Here is a 15,049-nt window from a genome sequence, read left to right as displayed (position 1 = left end):
GAGTCAACACGCAGGGTACGTGTTGGACATGTGTCATCATTCTATCAACACGTAGGGTGTCTGTTGGACATGTGTCATCATCCTCGCAACACGCAAGGTGCGTGTTAGATACGTGTTACCTTTTTTGCACATCCACAATACTATATAATACACTTCAAATATTAATATTCAACCAAAACACTATTTTTATCTTTATATTGAAAATAATTTTTGAAAATTTTTTATACTAATAATTTTTAATATTTTATTATTATTTTATTTGTATAAATATTAAATTTATTGCCTAAATGAAATTATGCTCTTAAAATATATCTTTGTGAGAATCATAAATAAAGACTTGCTGAATGAAAAGAAAAATTTATACAATAAATATCTAAATATTTAAGTAGTATTTTTGTTTTTTTTAATTTTATAATTTTTTATGAATTTAATTTTTTGTATATAGATCATGTAAAATATTTTTTTAAAAATAGTTAAATATCTAATTGTATATTATCATAAGTATTATAGAGTCGGCATAATTTATTTATTTTTTTATCAATATTTAATAATAAATGTATTTTTATAAACTGATATTAAAAATAGGCCCAAATAGACTAGTAAGAGTTTTTTTTGTAGACTACATATGATATAAAAAGAAAAAATGGTAGAAAAAGAGAAAAAAAATAGACAAGTTAATTGACTTAGTTTCTATCTAAATATATAAAGTGATAAATCTTATCTTAAGGCTGAAAGTCATTTCTTATACTTTTCCATAATTGAATCAGTATTTTTAGTCATAAAATAAGTTATATGATTGATTATTTTTCGAATCAATGTGAAATAAGTTTTTTAATATTAACTCAAAATCTCTTAAATTTTTTTATTATTTTTTTTAAATAATATTATCAAATTTCTTTTTATGCATCATAAAAAAATGTTTAAACAATCCATTTCATAAAAAATATTATAAAAACTATATTCTCAAATAAGGATTATATTAAATCCCTTCAAATAACATAAAACTAATCTAAAAAATACCAACATTTTCTAACTTTTTAAAATAACCTTTCACCTTACACACATCCAAATTACAAATATGATTACCAAAATCGGTTGATCTACTAAGAGGACTTTAGAACATTAAAGGTCACTAAGCTTTTTTCTTATGATAATATTAAAAATAAATAATTTTAAATTATTATTTAAAAATTTATTTTAAATATATAAATTTAATTAGATAATCGTATACAATTTATTAGCATCGAAATTATAATATTTTTATATAATTAATTTTTATCAACAATTATACTACTTGTGTATTAAAAATTAATTATCAATTAATTACTATGTATAAAATTATGTATTTAATATTTTATAAAAAAACTTTATTTTTAATTATTTATCCGCTACAGAATTTGTTATTTTACTATAATAAATTTAATTATTTTAACAAATAAAAATAACAAAAAATAACGAATTAACAGATTAAATTGTAATAATATTATAACAAAAAATTACAAATATCAGAAAACAAATAAAATTACTAGTATTATCGCAAAAAACTAAAAAATATTTAAATTATCTAATTCACTACAACTGCTAATAATAATACTAATCCAAAAAATTATACTAATAATAATACATTTTAAATATTAAATTTTAAATTAACAAAAATACTAAACTTATATAATTAGTCCATCTCAAATAATTAATAATGTGTTCTTCTACAGAGGTATTGTAAGAACCCAAAATATTAATCGATTAATTAACATAAAAAAATAATAAATTAATTGTCTGAAATAGGTTCTAAAAATTTAGAATGTTAATTAGAAAATTTAAATATAATATTTAGACTCGGTAGATTTTTTTGAGTTGAAAAATATAATATTTCGAAAAATTGCGTAAAAATACGTATCGGTAAATTAACCGGCAGTACCAGCGTAAGTATATCCGGTATTGTACGAGAATGATAAAAACAATAGAAAAAGTTAAAATAAATTAAAGTTGAAAACCGGGAACTAATTTTAAAAGTTTGTCCCGAAATCAAGTCAAACGGAGCAAAAACGCTAACGAGTAGGCCCAAGCCCAACATATATAAACACTTAAAGACACCCATTTCAGCTCATTAAACACATTCAAGAGAGGGAGAGCTGCTGAAGTGAGAAGAGAGGGAGGGTTTCCAAAGTTACTATTCACATACAACTTCAATCTATCATATCTTGAGTTACAGTGCTCCGATTCGAGTGTTGCCAGCGGCTACGCGAAGCTTTTACCGAGCCCGTTACTTTCATGTAACTTTTGTAGGTAAGATTTTGAAATTTCTTCTACTTCCTGCAGCCATAAAAATCCGAAAATGTGGGTGATGGTTTTGAGTAAATTTTTGTGTTTTCAATTGATTAGGTGATATCTAAGGTTAGGCTATTGGTGGTTTGTGCCCCCAAACACCATCGGAAAAGGTAAAAAAACTCTTTACCTTGTGAAATTATGTATATGATGACCCTAGGTTGATTGATTATGAATTATGTGTGTATATAGCTTGAAGTTATGATTGTTGGCATTTATTTGGAGCTTTGGATTGATTGTTGGTGATTGGAGGCTTGAGTTGGACTCAATTTTGGGATTTTGGCATATTGGGAATCGGTCAAGGTATGGTTTTGGTTTCCTCTATGTAATATATAATATTTCTAGATACTTATGCTAATGACCCATAGGATAGACTTAGATTGAATTGATTGTTGGATTTGATAATGTATGATGGAGTTGTTGATTTGATGAATTATGATGTTGCACTTTGATAATATTATTCATTATTGGAATGAGGCTTGAACTTGATGATTTGGAGTGTTTATAGTGAATTTTAATGTTTAATGATGTTGGTGAAAGTTGAGGATAGTGGAAAGATGCATTGAGTGAGAAATTGTGGATGAAATGAGTGGAACTGTATGTTGGTAGGATACACAATGACATAGAAGATGCATGAGTAATATTTAGTCAACTTGAAACTGTTTTGGGTGTGGTATATTTGGTTTTGATTGGGTTTTTGTTATGAATTTGGAAAGTTGAGAACCTTGTTTTTTTTGTAAAAACTCGTTTTTGGTAAACTTTGACGGATCATGACTTGACTCTCAAAGGTTGAAATTGAATGACTTTGTTTTAAATTAAAGATGACTTTGAGAGTTTTAAATTGATATAAAGTTTGTAGAAAATAGATTTTTGTAGAGAAAGTTATGACTATTTAAAGTTGGGTGCCAAAAAATAGAATTACGTAACATTTGAATTTTTCTATGTTTGGTATGGGCCGCATATGCGACAGGGGGCACGCAACGCGACCAACCCATTCAAGTTGGGTAACTCACGTACGCAAAACACTGCCTGCGTACGCGAGCAAAAAAATTTTAACCCTTGCATACGCGAACTTTAACACACAATACAAGCAACCCATTCGGGTTGGAACACTCGCATATGCGAGCAGGTGGTTGAGTACGCGACCATCCCTTTTTCAACAGCATGCATACGCGAGACCCCTATTTTGTTGAAAAATGATTTTTATGTTTTTAAAGGTTCTCTAATCTTTCTAAACTTCCCTAAGATGCAGTTTAAGGGTAATATAATTAGGCCTAAGGATTAATAGAGGATAATTAATAACTTACGTAGATGAATTTTGTATAAATTTTAGAAGACGGAGACTTAAGTTTCTGGTGTATTGAGGATGGATTAGAGTGTGCAGACACTATATCCTGGACCGTGTTCCGAGCACAATATCTCGGGGGTTTCCATTATGAGACCAAAGGGCGACATCTCCATGGAGATGTGTCGGGTTGGAAGTTGAACCGATAATGTGATATCACAACCAATAGGTCAGACATTCATCATGTGCATCTTCTATCTGTTTGTTTGCTTTGTCGACTTGAAACTGCTTGCCTAGTTGTATAACATGATTAATTGGTACTTGAATTTCTTGATATACATGCTATACTATGCTTACTTATATTGTTATTACTTGTGTTTTCTACTAGGATTGAGGAGGTTCGGAAGGCGGCGGTGATGGGATCGCATGGCAGTTAGGTAGGTGAAGACTGTGGGACAGCGAAGAATTGTTAGATTAGAAATCCACTAAGCTAGATCCCCTTATTTTATCTATGGTTTTAAGTCATGGTTTTAAATGTACTTATGTTTTAAGCTTGAATCTCGTGATGGATATGAAGTTCTAGGATTGCCTCTGGAATCCCGGAGTCTTATATCTTACATCACTGGGCACTGTTACCATACTGAGAGCCTCCGGTTCACATTTCATACTCTGTTGTTATTTTTCAGATGCAGGTCCAACCCTCCTCGGTGAGTTGCTTGATGGTGACAGAGCGGAGGACCCTTATTCCACATTGGAGTCTTTTGGTTATTTTGATTAGTTCTCTCACCTTTTATATTTATATTTGTCTTAGAGGCTTATTTTGAGAGAGATACTTTTGTGTATGCAGTTTTATCTTTCAAAAATTCTGTATTGTCTGTATATAACTAGCCGGCTTAAACTCCACGAGTTGCGGCTAGATCTTTATACTATTATGCTCTTATATATCTATATATGTTTTGATATCTGTATGTATATCTTGTGCCTCGATTAGTAATCACGTACCATTTTTTTAAATAACACACTACTCACTCTCCACACCAAAAATTACCTTCCTCCCTCTCTAACTCTCTTAACAAAATCCTCCTCGCCAATAATCACCTTCTAAATCACACTACCATGCACAACGAACAATGAAGCATGCAAAGCTCCTCCTCCCACCTTTTAAAGGAACAAAGACATTACTACATTGGCGTTCCCAGCGTACGGATATTGGGTGCATAGAGATAGTCGGTCAAGTGGTCAACATGCACCCTACATGTTGACACGTGGCAGTGGAATGTTGATAAAGGTGGATTGAAAACCAGCGTCGAATTTCTGCTCTTAGAACATAGACCCTACGTGTTGCTAAGGTGTTGACACGTGGTAGGGGAACGCTGATAAAGGTGCATTGGAACGAAGCATGGAATCTCTGCTCTTACAACACGGACCATATGTGTTGCCTGCATGCGCGAAATGTGTAGTCAGAATCTCTGCTAAAAAAAATTTTTACTGCTTCAACACGCAGGATGCATGATGACCAGAGCTTGATACGTGGCTAATCTCTACTAAAATCTCTATAAAAGTTGCTTTGAAATTCGATATGGAATCCCTACAAACTCAATAGGCAGACTACGTGGTGTGTAAGAGGTTTTGCAACTCCACACTCCTACAAAACATTGCATATAGCAATATTCCACAAATACACCATTTCTTTATCCATACTAAAAATAATTTCTCATGATACACTGATATATCAATTTTTTTTTGTGAGTAATTGTTTTTATATAAAAGTAATGTTTAATTATTTTGTTGATCCCTATAGTTTCGCGAAATTTTTAATTAGGTCCCTATACTTTTTGTCCTTTTAATTGAGTCCTTGCACCAAATTTTTTTTAATTAGGTCCCTACACTTTTTTTTTCTTTTTATTTGAGTTCCTGCACCAATTTTTTTTAGTTGAATCCCTATAAAATTAAGCTAATTACTGTCAAGAAGGACCTAATTGAAAAAAAAATTTGCTGCAGGAACCCAAATAAAAGAGAAAAAAAATATAAGAATCTAATTAAAAATTTTACAAAACTATAAGACCAACAGAATAATTAAACCTAAAAATAATTATTAGATGATTAAAAATATTTAATTAAATTAATTTCCAAGCATTTTTAACTTTCACATAAAGACAAAGTTGTCACCTTTTTGGTGACGATGGTCTGCAATTCGTCGGTTGCGAATTCCATGCACGGGCTCCAGCGAGTCTACTTCCAATGCAAAACCACTTTAGTATTCACTATTCAGAAAAAAAAAACACACTCTCTCTCTCTCTCTCTACACCCCCTCAAAGGCTCAAACCAAGAAACCGCTGATAAACCATTAGGTCCGTGTGTGATAAACATTTAATGCTTGTGATTATGTAGAAGATCATGCCATTTATATGTATTTGTTGGCTGCTTTGACTTATTTTTTGTTGGCTCCAAATATTTTTCTATAATAATAATGATATTGAACATTTTTTTGTGGACACCTAAAAAGTATTGTTATTTTGCATATGCATCGAAAGCCAATATTCAATGGTGGTACTTTGGCTAAAGTCCACGGTGGGAATCTTTTCTGCCAGCAATTCTATAATCTTCTTTGTTCGTCCAAGCATTTCAACTGCATCTCTAACACTATCCTCTCTCTCTGCAACAGTGCTGTTGGAGCACTTGGCTGATATAGCATAGGGTAAGTTAGTGAGACATGCACCCAATATATCAGATATCGTTCCTGTTAGTTCTTCAAACAATATCTCACTCCTAAGATCTTCAATGCTTCCATAATTTAATAAAACAGTTTGGCTTATTCTATACATTGCATTAGATGCCAATACTTCAATGGGCCATGATGAAGGTGGTTCTCTATTGCATATGTCTCTATACTTGGCCTTATACTTGCCATACCTGTTCTTTGCATCTTCACCTAGTGTCTCCAATGTCTCTCTGGGGCTTTTACTTTGATGGGAGAGCTTATAAAGGTCCACATCTAGACTTTGATCAATTTCCTTTCTTTGTCAATGTTACACTCTATGAACTTCACATAGTAGAGCCCTTCACTTAGAGCTCCTATGAACTTCTTCACTAAAAGCATGTCCATGTTTGGAAGTGCCATTATTATGCATCCTAGTGTCACCAGAGGAAGTGCCCAACCATATGGTGTAGTTTCCTCATCGTGCAAAGAGGAAACTTGGTCATTGTCCAATGTTGTCACCCTCTTAAATCCTTCCAAGATAGAACTCTTCTCCGTTATTAGTTCAATGACATGTTTTGGCTCCTTTTTCTCTCCTACATGAAACAATTGATTAGTTGTTTTGTGAATGTCTTTCATCATCACCTCAACTAATTCTTCCTCTCCTTCAAGATGTAGAACAAAACGCCTTAGATCCGGGCCAGACTGTGGCTCTGTTCCTGAGCTAGTAGTTGAGACATTACTGCAACAATCACGAGCTGCTAACATAAAGTACAAGAGGATTATTGAAACGAACTGGGTCACTTTGTTGATCAGCACAATCCCTTTCTGTAGCTTAATTAATAACCGGAACAAAAGCACTTTTGCATCATGGGCCTTCTTTCTGAACCATTTGTTATGAATATGAAAGCCAAGAGGCCTTTCTTTCATTAGAAATAGACTCTCAGTCCAGTACCCTTCTACATGGAATCTTCTATTTGTATTGTTGCTCCCAAGTCTAGAAGCTTTCCTTATATATCTTAGAGCCTTGAACCACCGAACTGTAGGAGCAATAGTTCCTACTACCACTGCAGCAGTCTGAACTATGAGAATTAATAAAGTGGACCATTGGTAGTCGCTAGCATTATTGCAGTCGCCATAATATTCTAAGAAGAAATACCGAAGAGTCATAGCCTCTAGTAATGTCAATGTACTAAGAAGACAGTAGGCACCGGATGTAGCACATGTTACTGACCTTGTAAGGACAATTTGGGGGCTGCTAGTGTGTGCCATCATCCAGTCTGCCATCAATTCACTTCCGAGATTGTTGATGACTTCACTATTTAGTCCGGCTTCCTCATCTATCTGGTTAGTGCATTCTTTCTGCCCCTCCTTATTGATCTCATACTTAAGCTCCAAGTCACGTTTCATCATTGAAATAGCTATTGCCGAGGAGAACATGCTCAACAACAAAATGAACATGATGCATATCATAATAATATGTTCAATCAAGAAGTAGTTAGAGATAACACCAGTTGCAAGTTGGATGATGATGTTGACAATCACCGTGATCACGAGTATTCCCATGGCTATAATGTTCATAGGGTTGATGCCAATAGAAGGCATGGAATTACCTATTGAAGTGAAAATAAAATGATTAATGATCTGAATTAACTCTATAAAAGTGGTAGCTAGCCTTGCAGTTATGAGTTAACTATATATGTAAAAGTCTAAAGTATATCACTAACTTATATTTACCCATGATAGTGCAGATGAAGGCACTGCTACAGAGTTTTGCTAGCTGTTCAACATATCGTGGCATGGAGGTGGTGAGATCAACCGACAGCTTGAGTGCAACGGCGATCACTATCAAGGAAGTGGCATTAAAGCAGAAGTAGTTGCAAGGGAACCAGAACTTGCTGCTGTGGAATCCTTGAAAGAGATCAGCAGACATTGCAAAGAGACAGGCAAGGGATGCTACTGCTATGTATGCCCCAATCACTGGCATAGGTTGGCCAAACTTGTCTTTGCCAGGGTACTCACCCTGGTTATCGCAATAATATATGCTGGCTGTGTTATATTCAAAAAAGCTAAAGTACATCTTTAAAGGAGTGATACTGTGATACTGCTTCTCTTCTTGGATCGGATGACTGCTTATGTTTTTCTTGCTAGAATACTTTATATCAATGTCGTAGCACCTGATTTAGTTATGGTTACAAGATGATGACCTTTTCTAACGCGTTGTGAAGACCATTCACTTTGAATTCGTAAGAATTTTCCTATTTTTCATTGACTTCCCACAACATTCTGCCCCTCTATTTAATATTTGTTTTATACAAAAAGTATTATTAAATTATGCATTATGCTGTTTATACTATTATTCTATTCTATTGGAGTCATATCTTGGCTTAATTAGCTTTATCTTTACTAGTTTTGCCTGTTAATTTATTTATTTTTTAGTTAATTCCTGTTTTGTTTCTAACATATTTATTTTACTTTTGTGTCCTATTTTGCAACAGTTGCACGTTGTTTTAAACAAATACTCGCAACAAAGAATGAAAATTTACTTATTTTATAAAATGCTAATAAATCACACCATATATAACATAAAATTTAGATTTTCTGGGTGACAGGTAGCTGTTGCTATTTATGAAGATGGCGATCATTCACAAGCAGGAAGCCGCCCCTATTGACTCCATATGAAACAGCAGTTAAGCAAGTTGACCAGGGAAGACTTGCTGAAAGCAGCATTGATTTTATTTTGAAAAGATACAGAGGTGGATTTTAACCATACAACACATTTGACCTTTGTTGGTTCCGAAAGTGCATGTTGAAGACTTGGTAAACTTCTTGGAGTCAATGAAAATGACTGGCTTTAATGACTAGTTTCAAGTCAAAGATGAAAAGGTCACTCAGTGTTGTGATGCCCGCAACTTATTTGAGAATCAAAGTTTCAAAAGCGATGTGAGGCAGATAGAAGTTATATTACAGTTGAGTGAGATTGAAAAAATGGATAGCCATGTGAGTGTTAAGGTATATTACTATGGTAAGATTAAACTACACACACCGAAGGGAGTACAATTTGTATGCCAGTATCCATGTACCTTTGCTGTTCCTTTCACAATTTCCTTTGGAGAACTTACAACTACAATTTGTCAAAGTATAGATATTCCAAGAATAAAGGTGACAAGGATTTTGTAGAGGCATCCTTTAGTAATATTTGGCGGGTTTATACAATTTCAAGCAATGTATGTCACAGATGAAGTAAGTATGCAAAAAATGTTTTCGATCTATTATCAAGTTCAATTACAAGTGTTAGTTGTGGAGTTGTATGTTGAGTTCAAACTACTGACTTTAGTGGTTGAAGAACCCGACCTAATCAGGGAATGGGAAGGTTAGAACAGTGAAAATGAAGAAGAATTTGAAAGTAATCATGAAATTATTGATTCAAATGAAGATAGGGATCAGGTTTGCAGCACTAGGCTTACCCTTTCTCAAGATCATTCTAAATTGCACTCAGATACCATTGCTGAAGCGATAAAGTCATTGGTAAAAGCTAACTCGTCTCTAAAAATTTAAGAAGTTCAGTCGAGGTACAATTATACGATAAGTTATCACAAAACATGGTTGGTTAAACAAAAGTCAATTGAAAAAACTTTTGGTGGGTGGGAATCTTCATATGAAATTTTGCCCGTATGATTTAAAGCATGTCAAAAAGAGCCTTTTACAGCGGTCAAGATTGAAACTATACCTGCCTACTATGGGAATGAGTTGGCTCATGATTTTCGAATAATGCATAGAGTCTTTTGGATTTTTTATCCTTGTATTAGAGCATTCAGATATTGCAAACCACTTGTACAGGTAGATAGAATACATTTGTGCTGGAAATATAAAGGAACTCTATTAGTTGCAATTTCAGAAGATGGCAATCAGAATATTATGCCTATTGTCTTTGCCATTGTCGAGGATGAGACTTCTGATGCATGATACTTTTTCCTCAATAATTTGCGAAAATATGTGGTGACTCGAGATGGCACGGGCTTTATCTCTAATCAACACGACTTTATTAACTCAATTATAACTCGTAGTAATGGAGCATGGGAATCTCCAAAAACTTTCTACATGTTTTGCACCAGACATGTAGCATCGAATTCTTGAAGAGGTTTAAGTTGCCGTATTTAAAAAGTTTTGTCGTCAAAGTAGGTAAATAACATATAATAATATAAGATTGTTAGTACTATATTTGATCAACTCTATGATTGATCTTATTTGCATTTTTTTGTTGATTTTGACAGGTTATTCTAAGACAATTCATGAGTACAACATGCGTTACCAAGAGCTATGTGAGCGGGACGAGGTTTACATTAATTGGCTCAACAATATACCCCGCTCACAGTATGTTTTGGCATTTGATGATGGCATCGGTGGGGTCATATGACCACGAACCTAGTTGAGTGCATCAATTTGGTTTTGAAGGGAGTGCGCAATCTCCCTATCACAACACTTGTTAAGACAATATCTTATAGACTAAATGAGTTGTTCACCAGAAAGAAGGATAAGGTTGATGCTCGAGGGGATGTTGGACGTGCATTTTCTGAATTTGTGACCACCAAACTTCAAGCGAATCAGCGCGCTGTGGGAAACATTCAAATTAATTGTTTTGATAAGCAGAACGAGGTCTTTGAGGTGTGTGTGATGCACAGTGGTGTGGAGTATACAATGAATCTACGTTAGCAACATTGTGACTATAGTGATTTTCAGATGCTGCTTGTGTGAACCAATCCCTTAATTAGCAAGTCTATATTAATGCGCGTCAGGGGACAATCCAAAGGTTTAGCAAACCGGACTTGTCGGGTTGGTTTAATAACCGACAGATGAAACTCATCAGTCATAGGACAGGCATACACCATATGCATATTACCTGAATTACTTGTTGTGCAATAACTGAGAGTGCCTAAATGTATTTGCTATGTTATTTGTATAATTGTTCTCTGCGGTACTTGTACCCTTCTTGTGTTTGATTTTATTTGTTTAACTGTGTGTGGTATACCATCGGAGATGGAGGTTCAGAGGAAAGGCGGAGAGGAGATAGGACTAAGGTTGAGATATGATAGGCTTGGATATCCCTAGAAACCCACTCCCTTTATGGTTTCTGTTTAAAACTTTAATGCTTTTAATATGAATATCGGCGTTTTAGGATTGCCTCTGGCATTCCCAAGACCTTGTATATTATATGCATGGCAACTTTACTATGCTGAGAACCTCCGATTTTCATCCCATACTGTGTTGTTGTTTTCAGATGCAGGTCGGGAGGCTCATCACTAGGTATCTGGATTCTGAAGCGGAGTAGTCTCTGGATTTATTTTGTTGTACAGCTTTATGAATATGTACTTAGCTTTCTATCCAAGAAACTTGTTTATTTTGTCCCTTCTAGAGGGTTGAGGAGAGTTAAGTTTTCAGTTATGTACTTTGGGTTTTCGAGATATATATATATATATATATATATTCTCTGACCAGTCTTAACTTTGCAGGCTGAGTTAGGAGCCTATTATTCTGTACTTTTGGCCCCCTACTCCCATTTTCTGCTTAGTTACCCCTATAATCTCTAGGTTTCTTAACACACAAGTTATCTCGTTTTCTGAGTATTGCGCTTTTTATTTTCGCAATTTTGTTTCACCTGTTTTTCAAGACTCCTAGTTTATATATTTCTTTGCTGTTATATGTATATATTTTATTTTTAAAGTCGTAATACCACACTACCTCTATTTTACGGCTTAAGCGTAAAGCTTTGTATAGTAGGGTATTACAAGTGGCATTTAGAGAATCTACTAGACTTTGTTTGAAGTGAATTAAAATGCTTTATATGAGAATTATTTTACAAGGGTAGGCTCTTTGTTAATTATGTATTATGTCACTAAGGTTATATTTGTTTATAAATATGGGACACTAAGATAAAAATATACATATATAAAATTATATTTAACAGATAAAACATGAATAAAGATATTATATTCAGAGACACTAAGTTAGTATTTTTTGTATTTTTCTAATAAAAAAGATAAAAAATACTAACAATAAATACAACTTATTTTTTATTTTATTATTTTATTATTTTATTATTTTTTATCAAACCTTTATAATTATATCTTTTGTTATTATATTTTTTTATATTTTTTATAATTATTAAATTTTTATAATTTATTCTAATTTATTATCACTAAACAAAATATAAAAATACTAATTTTTATATTTCTAGTATTTATATTTTGTCTTCTATATTCTGTCGTGTCCTATTTTCAGAACAAAATATACATATATCTCATACCTGAAGTTCATATTTGACAAACTAAGAGTTGGAAGACATTTAAATTGGATAATGTTTGACTGAAGTTCTGAATTGCCGGGAATTTAGTGTTAAATCCATTGGCATTTCAGCTGGCCTAGATTCTTGTCATTAGGAGGAATTTTTAATTTGTGTGTATATTCTGTATTGTATGAACATCTGAAGTGAATAGGATGTTATCTTGGAACTCAAGCTAATTAATTATGAAGATAGTTAATTCACTTTGTAGGTGTCTTCCCTTGGCATAGTAGTTAGTAGATGATTATATAAGATCATTTATTATATTTTTGCTAGTAATTTTTGTATATGTTGCCGACCAAAAATAAAGAGTGTGTATGTGTATAAATTAAAATTTTAAATTAATATAATTAATTATTAACCTAATTTAAGTATTTTTTATTATAAATGGTTGTTCACTTTGTTTATTATTTACGTTGTTCATCTATATTTTTTTTTACATTAAATTGGTCAATTTATTTAGTTAATCTGATATTGTGCTAGTAGTTTTGATATTTTAACCATTCTTGTTGGTTTGACAACCTTCTCTTTATTGTGATATATAAACTAAAATAAAAATAAAAATAAAATATTATTTTATTCCTCAATATTTAAATTGAATTTTAATTTAGTTTTTAATATTTTAAACATCCTATTTTATTTCAAAAGCTTTTAAACGTATTATTTTAATTTTTAAAAAATTAATCGAATTTAATATTGTCCCACTATTAAATTTGACATAAATAATTCGTATATTAGAAAGTCAATAGCAAACGATGAACCAACAATCACTAATATAAAAAAAATTTCTTTTAATTTTAAAGCATTGACGATTGATTGTTAGAATTTGAAATTTTATACAATAAAAAAATTAAAAAGAAAAAATATTAAAAGAAAATTTTAGTTGTTTTTTTAATATATGGAATAAGATATGTCTTAACTAATAATGTTATTAACGTTCATGTTATTCATTTTGTTAACTATTAGTCTTAATTTTAATTGTAGAATCACATTGAATCTGTTTAAAATTTTTGAGATTGAAATAAAACATTTAAAACATTAAGAACCAAATTAAAATTTGATCCAAACGTTAAAAACCATCTAAAAATGAAAAATAAGAGAATGATAACGTAAAAATATCTTGGTATAAAAATAACAATTAAGATTTTAACATATATTATATTTAATAATTTTTTCAAACATATTAATTATCTTCTTCGCATGAACATATATTCATGCAAGTCGTGCCCTGATTATTCTTACAAGAATTTATTCTCATCTGGCACATACAAACATATCTTACCCACTAGATAAGAAAGCACATACAAGATTTTTTTTTTCCCCATGGCTTAATTACTTGTTTACATATATGCATGGATCTTCAAGCAGAATAAGACGACGTAGCTTTCTTAAAATTAACCACAAAAGGGTTATCTTCCGTTGCAACCAAAAGCCTATTTCCCTCATCATCACGTTTAACCCCAACATCCATGCAATTATTATTTGAAGAAGCACAAAAGCTAAGTTTATAGTCATCCAAGTGTTTCCTTATCTCAAACCAACCCTGCACCTCGTTCTCGTAAAAACCAGTGAGTTTTACCGTGGCTCCTTCTCCTTCCAATAGACCCTTAACGAGGGTCCACTTGGAAGGAGTAGGAGTACATAAAGGAACAAATGAAAAGGATAGGTCCAAAGGAAGTCCTTCATAGAGAAAACCGATTCTGAATGGAGATGAAATTATAATTGGTAATCCGTTGTCCACTTCGGAGCGTTGTTGGACAACCGTTAGTGGACACGTTTCGTTTCCGGTGGATGTTCGGCCTATTCCGCCACCGTTGCCTCGGAAAACTGGGAGGATGTAGTATAAGCCGCCGTTTCGGATAAGGTTGCCGTCTGTGTCGACCAACTCAGCCGTGGCTAAAGAAGGTAGGTGGTTGAAGATGAAAGCAAAGAGAATGAAAATGGCGAAGACATTGGTGGTGGTGGTAGTAGCCTTCATTTTTTTTATATATTTTCTTTAGTTCTTGGAGAGGTGTTGTGAAGAAGGATGAACATAAACTATCAATTTATAGGCTACAAAAAAGAATAATAATAATAGTTTCAATATCAAAAAGAATAATAAAAAAACTCCTAACAAAAATGAGATATTTTAAATTACACTACTACATGTAATATAATTTGTTAGAAGTTACGATAATGCATGAAACTGGATATGGTTTATGTAGATTTAAGAAAAAATATATTTTCATTTTTATTTTTTTTAAAATATGTTGTGAAATACAAACACATATACATATGCCATAGAGATTTTTTTATAAAAAATGTTATATATATTATTTTTGTATTTTTTATATTTTTAATATTAAAAATAGTTGATAAAAAATAAAAAATAATTTATCTTTAATGTAATATTTAAAAGTCT

The 15,049-nt window shown here is 32.3% G+C and overlaps 1 protein-coding gene and 1 pseudogene across 1 annotated transcript; both read right to left on the bottom strand.

Annotated features, from left to right (window-relative positions):
• Positions 1-6,108: 6,108 nt before the first annotated feature.
• On the bottom strand, positions 6,109-8,875 carry LOC107464538 (uncharacterized; annotated as a pseudogene).
• Positions 8,876-13,780: 4,905 nt separating this feature from the next.
• Positions 13,781-14,675, bottom strand: LOC107464352 (kunitz-type trypsin inhibitor KTI1-like). The gene has a single exon (XM_016083285.3). It carries the CDS (start codon positions 14,624-14,626, stop codon positions 14,009-14,011), a length of 618 nt encoding a protein of 205 aa, XP_015938771.1. The 5' UTR covers positions 14,627-14,675; the 3' UTR covers positions 13,781-14,008.
• Between the last annotated feature and the right edge of the window lie 374 nt (positions 14,676-15,049).

This window comes from Arachis duranensis, chromosome 9 (genome assembly GCF_000817695.3).
Source record: "Arachis duranensis cultivar V14167 chromosome 9, aradu.V14167.gnm2.J7QH, whole genome shotgun sequence".
NCBI lineage: Eukaryota > Viridiplantae > Streptophyta > Magnoliopsida > Fabales > Fabaceae > Arachis > Arachis duranensis.
The sequence above is the reverse complement of the archived record's forward strand: the minus strand, read 5'-3'. Positions and strand labels throughout refer to the sequence as shown.